A 20,796-nucleotide genomic window follows, 5' to 3' on the forward strand; every position below is an offset into this window, starting at 1 on the left:
ACTGACATCAACCCTAACCCTGACCATAACCCTAACCCTTAACACAACCAGAACACTAACCCTAAACACGAACACTGTACCTGACCACAATCCTAATCCCAACTCTAACTCGACCACAGGGAGGAGGCAGACAGGTCGTATACAGAACCATGACCACAACCAGGGCCTAATATTAACACCCGCCACCTGCCAAATGCGGGTAGATTTTGGCATTGGCAGGTAAGATGTCTATTTCACCAGTCACTTTGGCGGGTGATCAGGGCTCCACAATGTGAGCATTTCACTCACATTTGTGAATAAAATAGTCAAGTATGATCACATTTATAGTAAAATAAATGCTGCAGTAGTATTTTTGCCGTTTTGTTTCATAGCTGGTTAATTAATCGCACAAACTACGAATCCTATATCGCCTATCCCACCTAGCGCTGCAACACTGCCTGGCTGGGGGCTGTGCACAGGCAAAAAGTTGGTCTAATTTACTTGAAATGAAAGTCTACTGAAGTGACACTTTGTCCTTGTGTTTCTTGGCTATTTACATTTGTTTGGTTCACAAGCTAGGTTGTTTCTCTATGTTTGCGTTTCAACTGCTAGGGAAGAGAAGACAACGCTTCTACTAGTCAGACTCAATCTCACAGGCACAAACATGACTCGAGTCGCGCTACCGCGGTAACCTCCTGCCCTTAAAGGGGCAGGTGAACATCTGTGATATTTTGGTTAAAACACATTAGTTACTTCTTATTAGTAATACATTTATTGTTTTAGAAATATTACAAAGCATGATCAACAATTTTTTTATGTTTTGTTGGTGTAACTGTAGCGACAAAAAAATATTTTGCTGGTAAAAGATATGAGTTGGTGGTAGATTTTTTAATCTACCTGCCACAGTGGGTGGTGGACCAAAAAGTAAATTTTATGCCCTGACCACAAAGACAAATCCTGCAGGTTCTCTGTCACTCTCTCTTTTCCCATCTCTCTCTCATTTTTTCTTCCCTCTCTATCTCTCTCTCTCTCTCTATTGATTGACCCATTTCTCCTCCTCATTCAAATCTACTCATTCTCTCACTCACCTTCAGTTTTCCTCTCTCCTCCTCTTCCCCCTTTCATTCAATTAATCTTGTTCTCTCTCTCTCTCTAACGAGTCTGTCTTTTGCTCATTAGCGGTAATCTGCTGCAGTCTTCTGTGATTGGTGGAAACGCTTGGCCGGGGTCGCAGTGTCCTGTAAATGTGTTTTCTGCTCCTGTTCCTTAAATGTGTTCAATGCTCCTGTCCCTGCCAGAGCTGGGAAAAAGACAGTTCTCCACACACACACACGTACACACACACCATTAACATACTTCATACTTCGTATACCCAATTTCAATACAATGTTCTGTCAGTATGTCCCCTCTATGTTGGGCAGGTTGATTCTAGGTCATTAAGTAGAGAGACTGGTTTGTCACGGTCACACTGGCCATCCCCCAGATGGATTGTGGGTATTGACCTTGAGGTCCACAGAAAAAGTCACAGACACATCTCAACATCAACAGTGCAGAGGGGACTGTGTGAATCAGGTCTTCATGGTCGAATTTCTGCAAGAAACCACTACTAAAGGACACCAATAAGAAGAAGAGACATGATTGGGCCAAGAAACACAAGCAATGGACATTAGACTGGTGGAAATGTGTCCTTTGGTCTGGAGTCCAAATTGGAGATTTCTGGTTCCAACCGCCGTGTCTTTTTGAGACATGGTGTGGGTGAATGGATGATCTCCGCATGTGTAGTTCCCACCGTAAAGCATGGAGGAGGAGGTGTTATGGTGTGCTTTGCTGGTGACACTCTCTGTGATTTATTTAGAATTCAAGGCACACTTAACCAGCATGGCTACCACAGCATTCTGCAGCGATACGCCATCCCATCTGGTTTGGGCTTAGTGGGACTGTCATTTGTTTTTCAACAGGACAATGACACAACACACCTCCAGGCTGTGTAAGGGGATGTAGCTCAGTTGATAGAGCATGGCGTTTGCAACGCCAGGGTTGTGGGAAAAATATGTATTCACTAACTGTAAGTCGCTCTGGATAAGAGCGTCTGCTAAATGACTAAAATGTAAATGTAAATGTAAGGGCTATTTGACCAAGAAGGAGAGTGATGGATTGCTGCATCAGATGACCTGGCCTCCACAATCCCACGACCTCAACCCAATTGAGATGGTTTGGGATGAGTCGGACCGCAGAGTGAAGGAAAAGCAGTCAACAAGTGCTCAGCATATGTGGGAACTCCTTCAAGACTGTTGGAAAAGCATTCCAGGTGAAGCTGGTTGAGAGAATGCCAAGAGTGTGCAAAGCTGTCATCAAGGCAAAGGGTGACTATTTGAATATAAAATATATTTTGATTTGTTTAACACTTTTTTGGTTACTACATGATTCCATATGTGTTATTTAATAGTTTTGATGTCTTTACTATTATTCTACAATGTAGAAAATAGTAAAAATAAAGAACAACCCTTGAATGAGTAGGTGTGTCCAAACTTTTGACTGGTACTGTATATACTTTAGTTTATTTAGTAAATATTTTCTTAACACTGCATTGTTGGTTAAGGGCTTGTAAGTAAGCATTTTACGGTAATCTGCACCTTTTGCATTCGGTTTGATTTGATTTAGTGTGTGTACATATGGGAAAGGAAAGGGGACACCTTGTCAGTTGCCCAACTGAATGCATTCAACCGAAATGTGTCTTCCACATTTAACCCCTCTGAATAAGAGAGGTGTCGGGGGGGCTGCCTTAATCAACATCATCGGTGCCCGGGGAGCAGATGTTGTTCAGGGTTAACTGCCTTGCTCAAGGGCAGAACTGCCGATTTTTCCACCTTGCCGGCTCAGAGATTCGAACCAGCAACCTTTCGGTTATTGGCCCAACGCTCTTAACCGCTAGGCTACCTGCGGCCCCTGTGTGTCAGATGTGCGTCAAATGATGCTGGCCTCCAATTCCCCTTTAATTTGACTTCAGTTTAAGAGTTGGTTGGTTATGGGTTGGTTGATCACATTGATTGATTGTGTTAATTAAATCATTACAGTGGCTGGTCAATACACATGAGAGCAACAAATCCAGCCAGGTAACCCTCCAGGTAGGAGTGGAAGCCACGCACACACACAGTGTAAATAGAAAATGCAATGGGAAACCTGTCATTTTGTGCTTGCTAAAGGCCGCTTGGTCCCTCAGCAGGGAGATAAAGGAGGGGGGAGAGAATGTGTAAATTGATTTGAAGGTCGATTGTCTATGAATAATTTATGGATGGGGAGAGGAAGAACAATGTTCACTTTGTAGTGGCTTTCTAGAGAGAGAGGTGGAGATTTAAAAAGCTGAAGAGAAGGAGACATGGAAAGAGAAGAAGCCAAGGTGACTGGGAGTGACAGAGTGGCCAGGAAGGAGATCAAGAGATGATAGAGGAGAGTTGGAGAGGGTGAGCGAGGAAATGAGAGAGAGAAGAGAGGTGGCTGTGTGTCAAATGGCTTCCTAGCAAAGTATGGTCCAGCCCAACACACACAACCCTGTAATCTTTCATCCTACCCCCTTTAACACACACACACACACTCATTGGCCACTCCAGTATTCAGCTGTGGCCTTGGGCATCAGAGCGTGGAACTATTGAAGACAAGGGTGGCCAATGCTGCAATCAATTTCACACCCTACTCTCTCTCTCTCTCTCTCTCTCTCTCTCTCTCTCTCTCTCTCTCTCTCTCTCTCTCTCTCTCTCTCTCTCTGTCTTTGCCTTTATCCTCCCCTCCATCTCTCTTTATCTGCCTTGTCTCCTACCCTTCCTCCATCTCGCTGTCTCTCCCCCTTTCTCCTAAAACTCATCATTTATATTTCTCTCACAGTTTCTCTCTGCTGTTGGCTGTTTACTGAAAAACACTCAAGGTGAAAAATGTGTTGATGTGTCCTTGAGGGGCATCTAAGATTTTAAAACATTGGGGGCTTAGCACCAAAAAAAGAAGGAATTTCAACAGCTAAATGCATGAAGTTGGTGCACTCTGAGATTAACATTGAGAGATTAGAACATTGTGAGATTAGATATTTTTCAGGTAACTTGCACCTTTCCACCTGCCACAGCAGACACTGCCAGTACTCAATTACAGTAGCTACTGTGGGTCTCTCTACTCTGGAACACTCTATACTCTGGAACACATACATCTACAGTGTATTGCCAAAAACCATTCAACAACTTCAGACATACAGTAGACTCTGACCTGTCCAATGAGCCAAACTGATTAAAGAATCCCACAGTACCCAAACACCCTCTCTCTCTCTTTCTCACTCTCACACACACCCACACCCACACACTGTGCAGTAATTAGAATCCATAGAGCAGCTTTAAGTGTTGTCTGTTGCTGTCTTTCTTGTCTGCCCTCTTCTGTTGCTGTCTCTTGTCTACCCTCCTCTCTCGTCCTGCCCTGGTTGTAAAAAGTGTAAAAGTAAACAAGTGTTTTTCTAGTAATTTCACAGGCTTTTTCCTCCTCACCTGGAAACTCTTTGTAAACCATGTTTTACTTTTTCACTGTCTGTGTTTCACCTCTTATAGTTTGTGCAAATAAATAAAACTAATTAGAATCTATAGAGCAGCTTGAAGTGATACACTCTACTGTGTGCTCAACCCACCTCTGTTCTCTCTCCATCTGCCCTCTTCTGTCACTTTCTCTGGGTCTAGTCTGTTGCTGTCTGTGTCTTGTCTGTCTCCTTATCTATCCTTTCTGTTATGGCCTGTTCTGTTCTTCTGGTGTCTCTCTCCATCATATCCTATTATTCTATTGCTGTATCTGTGTCTTGTATGGTGTGTCTCTTTAGTTTTGCAATCCAAAACAGTCAAGGGGATACTGGGGTAGCGTAACTTGTTTTGGACCCGTGTCTGGGTCACTTAAATCATCCTCCCTACCATTTGCCCCTGGCTGCTGCTGTTCTAAGTGCTCCACTGGCCTGCTGTTCTTATCTGTCCTCCTCCTTGGCGCATCTGAAAGGTAGCAAGGTATAGGTGCAACATGTCATTAGTTAGTTTTAAAGGGCGACTGCACTTCCTGATTTGGCCTCGTTTTAGATTTGGTTTGTTAAGAAATGCTAGCAACCTGACTGAATTCAGACATGAGTTGGTTTCGGGGTGTGGTTTGATGTGGGTGTCTAGTGTGTTCGCAGGTGGATGTTCGCAGGTGGGAAGAGTTAGCCAAATTATTTAGCCAATTAGCTTCAGTCAGCTGGTGTGCGACCTGATCTCCGGGGCTAGTTAGGGGCCGTCAATAAATTACACAATGTAAATGAGACAATATTTTCATGTTGCACATCTTTTAGTTTTCTAATTAAATGCTTTCAATGTTTGTCTATACATTTCTACAATTTTAAGTTGGTTTGAGATTTTTAAGTCATTGAAATTTGGAGCTATTTGAATTTTAACATATTGTCCCTTGTACATTGTGTAATTTACCGATGGTCCCTAACTAGCTCATAGGGATATCCAAAGTCAACCCACATTTACCACAGGCATTAGGATCGGGTCGCATTAATGAAATAAACCCTACCTTCATTAACGTTGCGATGCAGTCACGACCACAACCCTCACAAAACTCGGGTGAAGAATAGGGCACCCCTGGCCTGGCAAAGGGTTCAGCCTCCTCACTGCCCGGATGTACTCCAGGTTACGGTGGTCTGTCCAGACGAGGAAAGGGTGCTTCGCCCCTTCGAGCCAGTGCCTCCACACGGTCTGGGTTCGGACAACAGCCAACAGCTCCCGATCACCAACGTCGTAGTTCTGCTCCGCCAGACTGAGCTTCTTAGAGAAGAAGGCACAGGGGCGGAGCTTGGGTGGCGTGCCTGAGCGTTGAGATAGGACAGTGCCTATCCCTACCTCGGACGCATGCACCTCCACTACGAACGGTAGTGATGGATCGGGATGGGCCAGTATCGGGGATGAGGTGAACAGAACCCTCAGGTTACTGAAGGCCCTGTCAGCCTCAGCAGACCAGCGGAGCCGGGACGGCCCACCCTTCAACAGAGATGTGATGGGAGCTGCGACCTTGCCAAAGACCCGGATAAACCTCTGATAGTAGTTGGCAAAGCCAGTAAAGCGCTGCACCTCCTTAACTGTGGTTGGAGTCGGCCAATTACACACGGCTGAAATGTGATCTCCCTCCAGCTCCACACCTGAGGTGGTAATGCGGTATCCGAGGAAGGAGACGAACTGTTGGAAAAACAGACACTTTTCTGCCTTGGCATTAAGGTCATGTTCCAACAGTCGGGCCAGCACTTTGCGAACCAGGGACACGTGTTTGGCGCGCGTAGTGGAATACACCAGAATGTCATCGATGTAGACCACTACACCGCGACCAAGCATGTCCCGAAACACCTCGTTCACAAAGGTCTGGTATTCATAATGCCCCGTGGTTGTGCTGAATGCTGTCTTCCACTCGTCCCCCTCTCGGACACGCACCAGGTTGTACGCACTCCGGAGATCTAATTTTGTGAAGAAGCGCACACCATGCATTGACTCGATCACAGATGGAATGAGGGGTATAGGATAACTATACCGTATTGTTCCCTTGTTCAGTGCTCGGTAATCAATGCAGACCTCTGTCTTTCTTCTTCACAAACAAGAAACTCGAGGAGGCGGGAGAAGTAGAGGGAAGTATGAACCCCTGACGCAGGGACTCGGAGACGTACGTCTCCATCGCCTCCATTTCAGCCTGCGAAAGGGCATACACATGACTCCTGGGAGGCACAGTGTCTACCCGGATGTTTAACGCGCAATCCCCCGCCCGATGAGGTGGTAATTTGGTCACCTGCGTTTTGGAAAACGTGTGCGCCAAATCGAGGTAGTCGGGGGGAATGCGCACGGTGGAGGTAGTGTCTGGACTTTCCACCGTGGTTGCACCAACGGAAAAACCTAGACACCTACCCTGACACTCTCGTGACCACCCCGTGAGAACCCTCTGCGGCCATGAAAAGGTGGGGTTGTGTAGTGCTAACCAGCGAAGACCTAACACAACAGGGAAATCAGAAGACTCAGTTATAAAAAAGGTTACTTGCTCTCTATGGGTCTTGTGCGTAACCATAGTGACTGGTGCTGTAACTTCCATAACGAACCCGGACCCTAGTGGTCGACTGTCAAGTGCTCGGATGGCAGGCCCCTTCCAGGACGTCCTCTAGCAGCCAGCAGGTTGTCCAACAGGATGGCCATGTCCACCAGTTGATTGAAGGACAACATGGTGTCCCGACAGGCTAGCTCCCTTCGGACGTCCTCTCGTAGATGGCACTGGAAGTGGTCGATGAGGGCCCGCTCATTCCACCCGGACCCAGCCGCTAGAGTCCGAAACTCCACGGTGAAGTCCTGCGCGGTCCTCGTCCCCTGACTCAGGTGGACCAGAACTCCCTGTAGTTGTCCAACGCGGCTCCTCCTTCACTCCTGACCGCATTGGCCCACTCCAGGGCTTCCCCTGCGAGGCAGGAGACAAGGGCGGACACCTTCTTCCGCTCTGATGGAGCCGGGCTGATGTTCGAATAGTACAACTCCAGTTGTAGGAGGAATCCCTGGCAGAGAACAGCTGTCCCGTCGAATTCCCGTGGTCGGGATATATGGATCCCTCTGGGTGCTGGGGTGTGGGTGGCTGGATCCGGTCGGCCAGCTGGTCCCGAAAAATCGGGTTTTCTCCTCTCCAGGCGTTGGACGACCTGGAGAACCCGATCCATCGCTTCTCCCAAGTTGGCTATCATTGTTGAATGCTCCTGGACCCGTGCCACTACTCCAGGCATGTGCTTCTCTCCTGCTGACTCCATGGCGGGTGTGTGATTCTGTGATGGGTGAGTTGAAGGAGTCAGGCGCAGGAGGGAAATCACAGAATAACAGGATTTATTCAGGAAAACAGAGCTACGCAGTAATGCTTCAAAACAGTCCAGAGCGCAAAACAGGCGCACTAGAACCAACAAGGCACACAGGGAAAATAACCTGCCGATACAATATATAAGGAGCTCCACCGAGCTTCACTATCCTCACAATAAACAATCACACACAAAGACAAGGGGGCAGAGGGAACACTTATACAGGTACTGATGAGGGGATATGAACCAGGTGTGTGTAATGAACAAGACAAAACCAATGGAATGATGAAATGAGGAGCGGCAGTGGCTAGAAGGCCGGTGACGACGAACGCCGAAGCCTGCCCGAACAAGGAGAGGTGGCAGCTTCGGAGGGAGTCGTGACAATGACAGATAAGATGCTACATAGCCCCTTGGATATATGAATATAAAGAGACATGAGCCAAAAAAAAATACCTGTAGAATGGAATAAGTTATAAGACCTCAATGATTCATTTCATTTCGTCATGTATAAATGTTATATACACATGATATACAGTGCATGGAGTACACAAGTGTAATGAAATGCTTACTTGCAGGTTAATAATAATAATAATAATATGCCATTTAGCAGACGCTTTTATCCAAAGCGACTTACAGTCATGCGTGCATACATTTTTGTGTATGGGTGGTCCCGGGGATCGAACCCACTACCTTGGCGTTACAAGCGCCGTGCTCTACCAGCTGAGCTACAGAGGACCACAGGTTAACCTTTCGACAATGCAACAACAATAGAAAAAGTAAGTAGCAAAGTGAATAAAAAGAGCAATAAAAATAAAAGCTCAATGAAATAATGTCACCAATTTAACAATGGACACGTTTTTTTACAAATAGTTACATATCCAATATGGAAATAACGGACATGAGCCAAGCATGTTTACCTGTAGAATGGAATAGTTTATAAGACCTCTATGATTAATTTCATTTTGTCAGTTCTACCACCTCAACATTGCTAATTTTAAACAGGGTTAAATATAATGTTGTAGTAAAGTTCAGCTTCAGTCCACAGGGGGGCACTGTGTAGATGTCATCGCGTTGCGATCTGTGCCACTAGAGATCCTGGTTCGAATCCAGGCTCTGCCGTAGCCGGCCGCACCCGGGAGACACATGGGGCGGCGCACAATTGTCCAGGGTAGGGGAGGGAATGACTGGCAGGGATGTAGCTCAGTTTGTAGAGGATGGTGTTTGCAACACCAGGGTTGTGGGTTTGATTCCCACGGGGGGGCAGTATGAAAACTATAAAAAATAATGTATGCACTCACTAACTGTAAGTTGCTCTGGATAAGAGTGTCTGCTAAATGACTAAAATGTAAATAATATCATGACTTATATCAACATCCTTAGCTTGCCCATTCACTAAATATACTGTTAACTAACTCTGACTGACACCCAATAGCTTAAGGATGCTGAGCGCTAATGCTAGCTTATTAGCATTAGCCAACCCTTATGCTGAGGGAGACTAGCTAATTAGCTACCACCAACCATGCAAAAACCTGTGGCTAACTCTGCTGCTGCTGCTGCACTTTGACTTTCTGTCTGTTCTGCCCTCTCCACCTCATTCACTGTTGCCTCAACCTGCTCAACCTGTTCACTTTTTTCTCCACTCTTTCGGAAGAAGTTCCGAATATCCATATTTGCTCTGTACTGTGATGTAGACTCTTGACTGAGCGACGGACGTTTTGCTGAGTGATGACATTGACATCGAACCGCCGGTGCTGTAGGGGTGGGGGAGGGGTCAAGGGACGTGAGTGGTCCACTGCATTGTGAAATCTCGACCAATCACAGCAGGCATCGCGTCACTCCAGGGGCTTCTTGCGGTGCCTGCTACTGCCTAGCTCAGTATATTGTCTTTTTGTCTTTAACATTTGTCAGTAAAACTTTTTTTTAAATAAACTGTATAGCACAAGTGATGTGTGGTTATGGAAACTCATATCAGACCATCAAAAGGTTCAGTGCTGGGTCAAAAACATCCGGGGCTTCAGCTCAGGCCTAATGGCACCACTCTCTTTGAGCAAGGCACTTAACCCTAATTTGCTCCAGGGGTGCAGTACTACTATAGCTGACCCTGTAAACAACACATTTCACTGCACCTATCTGGTGAATGTGACAATAAAACATTGTATTATTATTATTATTATTATTATTATTATTATCATTATCATTATCATTATCATTATTATCATTATTATTATTATTATTATTATTATTATTATTATTATTATTATTATTATTATTATATATTGCATTACAACAACCCATAACAATACACTTCAACAATATTTGATTAGAACACCATGATTAGCTTTGTTTCCAGTCTCCTGAGCAGCGGGTCCAGATGTTGCAGTCATGTCTTCTTTGTGACTGACAGCAGCACCAGTTTATCTGTATTTCACACCCTGGTCCCAGATCTGTTTGAGCTGTCCTGCCAACTCCCATGGTCATTGTCACGCCACAGGAGTTGGGAAGAGAGCACAAGCAGATCTGGGACCAGGCTAGGGGTTTCACTCCTGTCTCTGGGTGTTCTGTTCTGTTGCAACCACTAACTCATCTATGGGAAAGTTGAAATGCTGTGTTGAACTGCCTCACTGTGTATGTCTGTGTTACAACTTTGTCAGGATTTACTTTGGACACAACAATCTTTCTCATCAGTCACATCAGGAACTGAACAGAATCACACCTGACAGCTCATTATCGCTCTGTCCCTACTGCCAAATGGAATAATGAACTTACTCTCTTTCTCGCTCTCTCCCTCGCTCTCTCTCTCTCTTCCCTCCCCCTCCCTTCCCTCTCTCAGGACCTCTCCATTCAGGTGGAACACAGGTACTAAGGAGAGGATGCTGATCAAGGTGACAGACAGAGAACCAAGCTTCCTTTCTCACCAGGGGAATGGTTACTCCCCCTACGACCCCTCCACCCTTACTCCAGTCCCTGCACCCGGCACCGGCACAGCCTCCCGTGCCCGCCGATCCTCTGGAGGCTCCGCCCCCCCTGACGGCGCCCCAGACGGCTCTCCCATCCTCTATGTTGACCGCAACCAGTCACCCTTCCTAAAACGGGCGGAGCTAGGGGGCGGAGGAACAGGGACCCACCGGCGCTCCTCGGCTGACTCACAGCCCCCTTCCCCCCGCTATGCCTATGAACCCCCCCTCTATGAGGAGCCCCCCTCGGAGGTAGGACACTCCAGCAACACAGTTACAGATACACATTCATAAAACACCTTGAAACACACCTTTCAGCTAGCTTATGTCTTGTGATGGACTCTGTTCTGCCTGCCTTTTTGTATCTTTCCCTTTATCCGTATGTATCAGTCCTGTTTCGTCTGGTCTTTTGATTCATTTTAATTGCATTATGATTTAAGTACACTAAGATTTGACTTTACTTGCACTTTTATGTTAATATACTTTTTAATGTAAGTTGAACTTGTCCTTGACTGTAGGACACTAAAATGTATTATTATTATTATTATTGTTATTATTATTATTATAGTACCAGCCCCCGCCCATCTACGAGGAACCTCCCACGGATGTGATGCGCCACCTGAGCTCTGACTCCTCCTCCTTGCTGTACGGCTCAGGGAAGTCCCCCACCCGGGGAAAGCCCTCCTCGGGGACGCCCCTCTACCACTCACCCAAACAGAGCCACTCCCCCTATGGTCAGCTAGTGCTGACAAGACAGAAGTGTCCAGAGAAGACGCAGAGTCTGGAGTACAGCCCTGCAGGGAAGGAGTATGTCAAACAGCTAGTCTATGTGGAACAGGTAGGTAGTCCAAAGGTTAGAGAGATGGGCCAGCAACTGGAGTGTTGCTGGTTCAAATCCCATGTCTGACAGGGAAAAGTGTGGTTGGGAGTGTGACGGTAACTGGAGAGATGCTGGCATCAGTTGTACATTGGAAAATAAAGTAATCTTCTTCTTCTTCCTCCAACAGTCCTCCTCCAGCCCGCGTTTTAAGACATCCGACCGGCTCCTTCGCTACGGGACCTCCACGGCCACCCCCTCCTCCACGGGGGGATATGGGGGCTCCTACGGGGGATCCTACACCCTCCAACACAGCCAGAGTCTGATCCGGGACCCCCGGCTGCTGCTGGACTACGGGGAGGGGGGCGAAGGCGGGGGCCAGAGGCTGCTCTATGAGGACTCTATGTCCTGGAGCTCCAGTCAGCACCACTCACTCTCCCTCTGTGGGTCTGCAGGAGGAGAAGGTTTTGCGCCCGGGGACAACCGCGAACGCAAGACCCGGAAACCCTCCCTGCCTCAGGAGCTGGGGAGTTGTGGAGGGGGTGGTGGGGGGGACCGGGAGGAAGGGCCAATGTCAGGGACCCTGTCGGAGGCGGTGATGAACCAGGCCAGGCTGGCATGGGAGGCCCAGCAGGTGATGAAGCAGAGGACCAGTTGGGACTCAGCCCCGGGGGGAGGGGGCTCGGCCGGGGGCTCTGCCCATGGAGGTGGGTCTAAAGACGGGTACGAGAGCGACGGTGCGGTGCCCCTGCCCCTGCCAGGCCCGGTGGTGAGGGCGTTTAGTGAGGACGAGGCATTGGCGCAGAGCGACGGGCACCACGGGCATTACCACTGGAAACGCAGCACCTTTGACAGACTGGGCTTCCCTCGGGCACTACTGGAGAAGAGCCTGTCTGTGCAGACCAACCTGGCCTCGCCTGAGCCCTTCTTACACCCCTCACAGGTATACACAGTACACACACACACACACACAGTCTAGCACTGCACTGCAGACTCTAGCTTTTACATTCTATGTCGCCGTAGGTCTGTGTGTGTGTGTGTTTGTGTGTGTGCGCATGCGCATGTGTGACTGTGTGTGGTCTCACTGCAGACTCTAGCTCATCTTCTCTGTCACAGAGACATGCCCTGGCTGCCGTAGGTCCATGAATGTTTCATAATGTGCAGAATCAGATAATTATTTTAAGAGCTCAGATGGGCTGAGATGGATTTATGTAATATCAATACTGCTGCTACTGCCACATACCTACCACCACTTAGACAGGGACTGACCTGGATGATCTGTACCAGACAGGCCAACACACACATACACACACACACACACACACCACACACACACAGCCCAACACAAGCACAGAAATACATTGACGCACCGGGCCATAAACAAAGACACACAGACCCATGCCACATTCTCCTACACATTTCTGTGTGCTGCTGAGACAGAGCGACAGCAGGTCTGTTTAAAGGTGTCAAGAGAGATCGGAGCCATGCCAGAGAGGGATGGGAGGCTGTGGGGAACTACAAACCAGGATTTATTCTGCTTCCCATATGCAGCCCTCCCTCCATCCCTCATCCCTCCAATGATCCATTCTTTCTCTCTCTCTCACTCACTCTCAATACTACCGTCACACACCCTTGTTGTAACACACACACACCCAAACACACACTCACGTTTTTGCCTTATGATGTTAACTTAGTTGCATCTTGGTGCAAACTGCCCTCACATAAGAGAAATCTGCCCCCATCAAAACCATGGGAAAGAGGGAGAGAGAGAGTGGTGGGGGGTGAGAGTGAGAGAGGGGAATAGGCAGTTGGAGAGAGGGAGAGACGCAGGGGGTAGTGGAAGATAGCGGGCCTGAAAGTGCTTACAAAGAAAGGAATTGCGCTGAACACAGGCTAGCAGCACTCAAACTCAGAACAGAGAGAAAGAAAGAAAACGTTAAAAGAACAAAGACTGAAGAGAGAGAGATGGAAAAAATGTTTTATATATATATAGAGAGAGAGAGATGTAATTTTTTAAATATATATATATAGGGAGAGATGGAAAAAATGTTTTATATATATATAGAGAGAGAGATGGATTTTTTAAATATATATATAGAGAGAGAGATGTAATTTTTTAAATATATATATATAGAGAGAGATGGGAAAAAATGTTTTATATATATAGAGAGAGAGAGTGATGGAAAAATATATGTATATATATATATATATATATATATAGAGAGAGAGAGAGAGAGAGAGAGAGAGAGAGAGTAGGAGAGAGAGAGAGAGAGAGAGAGAGAGAGTAGGAGAGAGAGAGAGAGAGAGAGAGAGAGAGAGAGAGATTGGTACTGCCGCCTGACCACCCATGTGAGGCCTTCTACACCTGCCTCCCAGCCAACCAATCAACTTTGACCTCTCTTGTCCCCATCTAGGGGCAGTGTGGGTAATTGCAGTGTACTGCAGAGAGGGACAGGGTTGGAGAGTTTGACCTGAGGACTGATAAGAGAGGCAGTAGGGGAAGAACAAAACCTCAGTAACTAAATTTCTATATGACAATTCCACTGCAGTAACTATGACAACCCTACTGCAGTAACTACGGTAAGAAAGTAGAAATCTACTGCAGAAAGATTGATTTCCTTTCCTCCTCATGCAGTCACAGATGTTACACAAAACATTCTAGTTTTGTGCTCACGCACACATGTGTGCACACAAATGCACACACACATACACACACACACCTCAGAGGTGTATTGTGATAATTCAGTTAAAGGGCGGATGAACTTCCTGATTTGGCCTCGTTTTAGATTTGGTTCATAAAGAAATGCTAGCAGCCATGACTGAATTTAAACGTGAGTTGGTTTTGTGGTGTGGTTTAATGTGGGTGGCTCTTATGTGTGTTCGCAGGATGGAAAGTTAGCCAAATTATTTTGCCAATTAGCTTTAGCCGGCTGGTGTGCGACCGTGGCATAGTTGGTTTGACTTTGGATAGCCTATCTCCGGGACTAGTTACGGACCGTCAATAAATAACACAATATTTTATTTTCCCATGTACATTGTGTAATTTACCAATGGTCCCTAACTAGCCTCATAGGGATATCCGCAAATTTACCACGGGCATTACAATCGGGTCACATGCAGCTGCACTCAAGATCACTTTTACTCCACACGCATAAACGCATACACGGCCATCCCTCCCCCTCTTTGGCAAATCAGACCATAACTCTATCCTCCTGCTTACAAGCAAAAACTCAAACAGGAAGTACCAGTGACACGCTCAATACGGAAGTGGTCTGATGAAGCGGATGCTAAGCTACAAGACTGTTTGGCTAGCACAGACTAGAATATGTTCCGGGATTCATCCGATAACATTGAAGAGTTTACCACATCAGTCACCGGCTTCATTAATAAGTGCATCGACGACGTCGTCCCCACCGTACATACATACCCCAACCAGAAGCCATTGACTACAGGCAACATCGGCACTGAGCTAAAGGCTAGAGCTGACACTTTCAAGGAGCTTGACACTAATCCGGAAGTTAGAAGAAATCCTGCTACAACCTCCAACGAGCCATCAAACCAGCCTAAGTGTCAATACAGGACTAAGATCGAATCCTACTACGCTCGACGGATGTGGCAGGGCTTGCAAACTATCACAGATTACAAAGAGAAACCCAGCCACGAGCTGCCCAGCGACGCGAGCCTACAAGACGAGCTAAATGCCTTCTATGCTCGCTTCGAGGCAAGGAATACTGAACCATGCATCTCCGTAGCTGATGTAAGACCTTTAAACAGGTTAACATTTGCAAGGCAGCAGGGCCAGACAGAATACCAGGAAGCGTACTCAGAGCATTCGCTGACCAGCTGGCAAGTGTATTAACTGACATTTTCAACGTATCCCTGACCCGGTCTGTAATACCAACTTGTTTCAAGCAGACCACAATAGGCCCCGTGCCCAAGAACGCCAAGGTAACCTGCCTAAATGAATATCGCCATGTAGCACTCACATCTATAGCCATGACATGCTTTGAAAGGCTGGTCATGGCTCACATCAACACCATCATCCCAGACACCCTGGACCCACTCCAATTCTCATACGGCCCCAACAGATCCACAGATGATACAATCTCTATTGCACTCCACACTGCCCTCACCCATCTGGACAAAAGGAATACCTATGCAAGAATGCAGTTCATTGACTACAGCTCAGCACTCAACATCATAATCTCCTCCAAGCACATCACCAAGCTAAGGACCCTGGGACTGAACACCTCCCTCTGCAACTGGATCCTGGACTTCCTGACGGGCCGCCCCCAAGCAGTGAGGGTAGGCAACAACACATCTGCCATGCTGACCATCAACAAGGGGCCCCCTCAGGGGTGTGTGCTCAGTCCCCTCCTGTACTCCCTGTTCACTCACAACTACGTGGCCACGCACTACTCCAACATCATCATCAAGTTTGCTGAATACACGACGGTGGTAGGAATGATCACAGACGACGATAACGCAACCTGTAGGGAGGAGGTCAGAGACCTGGCAGTGTGGTACGAGGACAACAACCTCTCCCTCAATGTCTGCAGCCACTCAAGCCCTAGACTGTTCACTCTGCTACTGCACGGCAAGTGGTACCAGTGCACCAAGTCTGGAACCAACAGGACCCTGAAGAGCTTCTACCCCCAAGCCATAAGTCTGCTAAACAAGACTGCTAAATAGCTAACTAAATGGTTACCTGGACTACCTGCATTTAACCTTTTTTGCACTAACTCTCCTGCACTGACTCTATGCACACATACTGGACTCTACTCACACACTCACACATACTTACACTGACACTCCAACACACACTACATACGCCTGGCTCACAGTCGGCGTTCCAATTCATCCCAAAGGTGTTCGATGGGGTTGAGGTCAGGGCTGTGGGCAGGCTAGTCAAGTTCTTCCACACCAATCTCGACAAACCATTTCTGTATGGACCTCGCTTTGTGCACGGGGGCATTGTCATGCTGAAACAGGAAAGGGCCTTCCCCAAACTGTTGCCACAAAGTTGGAAGCACAGAATCGTCTAGAAAGTCATTGTATGCTGTAGCATTAAGATTTAATTTCACTGGAACTAAGGGGCCTTGCCCGAACCATTGAAAAACAGCCCCAGACCATTATTCCTCCTACACCAAACTTTAAAGTTGGCACTATGCATTGGGGCAGTTAGCGTTCTCCTGGCATCTGCCAAACCCAGATTTGTCAGTCAGACTGCCAAATGGTGAAGTGTGATTCTTCACTCCAGAGAATGCGTTTCCACTGCTCCGGAGTCAATGGTGGCGAGCTTTACACCACTCCAGCCGACGCTTGGCATTGCGCATGGTGATCATAGGCTTGTGTGCGGCTGCTCAGCCATGGAAACCCATTTCATGAAGCTCCCGACAAACAGTTCTTGTGCTGACGTTGCTTCCAGAGGCAGTTCGCGGCTGAGCCATTGTTGCTCCTAGACGTTTCCACTTCACAATAACAGCACTTACTGTTGACCAAGGCAGTTCTAGCAGGGCAGAAATTTAACGCACTGACTTGTTGGAAAGGTGGCATCCTATGACAGTGCCACGTTGAATGTCACTGAGCTCTTCAGTAAGGCCATTCTACTGCCAATGTTTGTCTATCGAGATTGCATGGCTGCGTGCTCGATTTTATACACCTGTCAGCAACGGGTGTGGCTGAAATAGACAAATCCACTCATTTGAAGGGGTGTCCACATACTTTTGTATATACAGTGCCTTTTTCCACATTTAGTTACTTTACAGCCTTATTCTAAAATTTATTAAACACACAATAATCCATAATGACAACGCAAAAACAGGTTTATAGACATTTTTTTCTAATTTATAATAAAATAAAATAAAAGGAAATATCACATTTACATAAGTATTCAAACCCTTTGCTCGGTACTTTGTTGAAGCACCTTTGCAAGCAATTACAGCCTCAAGTATTCTTGGGTATGACGCTACAAGCTTGACACACCTGTATTTGGGGAGTTTCTCCCATTTTTCTGTACAGATCCTCTCAAGCTCTGTCAGATTGGATGGGGAGCGTTGCTGCACAGCTATTTTCAGGTCTCTCCAAAGATGTTAGATCGGGTTCAAGTCCAGGCTCTGGCTGGGCCACTCAAGGACATTCAGAGACTTGTCCCGAAGCCACTCCTGCATTGTCTTAGCTGTGTGCTTAGGGTCGTTGTCCTGTTGGAAGGTGAACCTTCACCCCAGTCTGAGGTCCTGAGTGCTCTGGAGCAGGTTTTCATCAAGAATCTCTCTGTACTTTGCTCCGTTCATCTTTGCCTCAATCCTGACTAGTCTCCCAGTCCCTGCCGCTGAAAAACATGATGCTGCCACCACCATGCTTCACCGTAGGGATGGTGCCAGGTTTCCTCCAGACGTGACGCTTGGCATTCAGGCCAAAGAGTTCAATCTTGGTTTCATCAGACCAGAGAATCTACTTTCTCATGGTCTGAGAGTCTTTAGGTGCCTTTTGGCAAACTCCAAGCGGGCTGTCATGTGCCTTTTACTGAGGAGTGGCTTCCGGCTGGCCACTCTACCATAAAGGCCTGATTGGTGGACTGCTGCAGAGATGGTTGTCCTTCTGGAAGGTTCTCCCATCTCCACAGAGGAGCTCTAGAACTCTGTCAGAGTGACCATCGGATTGTTGGTCACCTCCCTGACCAAGGCCCTTCTCCCCCGATTGCTCAGTTTGCCGGGCAGCCAGCTCTAGGATGAGTCTTGGTGGTTCCAAACTTCTTCCATTTAAGTATGATGGAGGCCACTGTGATCTTGGGGACATTTAATGCTCCAGACATTTTTTGGTACCCTTTCCCAGATCTGTGCCTCAACACAATCCTGTCTCGGAGCTCTACAGACAATTCCTTCGACCTCATGGCTTGGTTTTTGCTGTGACTTGCACTGTCAACTGTGGGACCTTTTATAGACAAGCGTGCCTTTCCAAATCATGTCCAATCAATTGAATTTACCACAGGAGGATTCCAATCAAGTTGTAGAAACATCTCAAGGATTATCAATGGAAACAGGATGCACCTGAGCTCAATTTTGAGTCTCATAGGAAAGGGTCTGAATACATATGTAAATAAAGTATTTATGTTTTCTATTTTTAATAAATTTGGTAAGATATCTAAAAACCTGTTTTCGCTTTGTCATTATGGGGTATTGTGTGTAGATTGCGGAGGATTATATATTTGTTTAATCCATTTTAGAATAAGGCTGTAACGTAACAAAATTTGGAATAAGTCAAAGGGTTTATGTACTTTCCGACGCCCGACACTCACACACAGTGTTATATTCTCCTACATTAATTGCACATTTCCACAGACTTCAAAGAACCCACAACCCTGGCGTTGCAAACGCCATGCTCTACCAACTGAGCTACATCCCTGCCGGCCATTCCCTCCCCTACCCTGGACGATGTTGGGCCAATTGTGCGCCGCCCCATGGGTCTCCTGGTCACGGCCGGCTACGACAGAGCCTGGATTTTTGTCCTGAATACAAAATGTTATGTTTGGGACAAATCCGATACAACACATTACTGAGTACCACTCTCCATATTTTCACGAATAGTAGTGGCTGCATCATGTTATAGGTATGCTTGTAATCTTTAAGGACTGGGTAGTTTTTCAGGATAAAAAATAAACGGAATGGAGCTAAGGACAGGCAAAATTCTAGAGGAAAACCTGGTTCAGTCTGCTTTCCACCAGACACTGGGAGTTGAGTTCACCTTTCAGCAGGACAATAACCTAAAGCACAAGACCAAATCTACACTGGAGTTGCTTACCAAGAAGACAGTGAATGTTCCTCCGTGACCGAGTTACAGTTTTGACTTAAATCTACTTGAAAATATATGGCAAGACCTGAAAATGGTTGTCTAGCAATGATCAACAACAAATTTGGCAGCGCTTGAAGAATTTTGAAAAGAATAATGAGCAAATGTTGCACAATCCAGGTGTGGAAAGCTCTTAAAGGCTTACCCAGAAAGACTGTAATCGCTGCCAAAGGTGCTTCTACAAAGTATTGACTCAGGGGTGTGAATACTTATGTAAATGATATATTTATGTATTTAATTTTCAATCCATTTGCAAAAATGTATAAAACCTTGTTTTCACTTGGTCATTATGGGGTATTGTGTGTAGGCGGGTTAAGAAAAAAAATCTATTTAATCCATTTTGAATTCAGGCTGTAACACAACAAAACGTGGAATAAGTTGCGGGGTATAAATACTTACTGAAGGCACTGTCGCTACTTCAATTACCTCGTACCCCTGCACATTGACTTGGTACTGGTACTCCCTGTATATAGCCATGTTATTTTTACTCATTATTGTTATTCATTATTCACTGTGTATTAATTCCTCTGGTTGCTATTTCAATTTTTTAAAAGTAAGCATTTCACTGTTAGTCTAAACCTGTTGTTTAAGAAGCATGTGACAAATAAAATTGTATTTCATTTTATTTGATTCTAATTTATGATTACTTGTGTGCTGCGAGATGTGGGCAGGATTGAAACAAACCCAACCTTCGTTGTCATTGTGATTCAGTCACGACCACAAGTCTCACTAAACTCTGTTTTGGACGAGACTGACTTCATGACCAATATTATCCTATTTACACTTTGTAGTCCATGCTCACTATTAATTATGTTTGTACTAGGGTAAGGAGGAGTTTGAATAAGGAGTCTGTTTTGACAAAGTATTTCTCTCTCTTTCTCTCTCTCTCAGTCGGAGGATCTTGGAGCCTGTGCTCAGTTCGAGGCGAGTCGGAATGCTCGGAACATGATGCCCAGCGCAAGCTGTGGAGTTTTCCCAGAATTCACCCTGCGGAAGCCGTCCTCGGAGACTGACATCGAGAACTGGGCCTCCAAACACTTCAACAAACACACACAGGTACAAACACACACACACACACTCATCTTTACAACTAAACACACACTGATACATGACATACACACACAATCATTCTACTTTATAATTTAACATACACAGGAACAGACAAACACTCTCACGTAAAACCCAGTACTCACTGTCTCACACAAACACATTTATGTAGGTCTGGTTGGTATACCGTATTTTACTATATACCGGTATTGATGCACAGACCGGTTTGAGTTTTTACTTTACCTTCTATAACGATATTTCAATGTTTAGTTTGTTAAATGTGATATGCAACT

At 46.3% G+C, this 20,796-nt stretch overlaps 1 protein-coding gene across 1 annotated transcript in view; it reads left to right on the top strand.

The window, feature by feature from the left end:
* LOC311149148 (rho GTPase-activating protein 39-like) overlaps positions 1 to 20,796 on the top strand; it is a gene marked incomplete at both ends in the record, with an annotated part of 73,832 nt that overhangs the window by 17,677 nt on the left and 35,359 nt on the right. Inside the window, 4 exons of the mRNA XM_084186235.1 lie at positions 10,668 to 11,043; positions 11,360 to 11,629; positions 11,799 to 12,551; positions 20,348 to 20,512. Coding sequence (XP_084042361.1) covers positions 10,668 to 11,043; positions 11,360 to 11,629; positions 11,799 to 12,551; positions 20,348 to 20,512 — 1,564 coding nt within the window. The remainder of the gene's footprint in view (positions 1 to 10,667; positions 11,044 to 11,359; positions 11,630 to 11,798; positions 12,552 to 20,347; positions 20,513 to 20,796) is intronic.

Source organism: Coregonus lavaretus (assembly GCF_964263955.1).
Source record: "Coregonus lavaretus genome assembly, chromosome: 21".
Classification (NCBI taxonomy): domain Eukaryota; kingdom Metazoa; phylum Chordata; class Actinopteri; order Salmoniformes; family Salmonidae; genus Coregonus; species Coregonus lavaretus.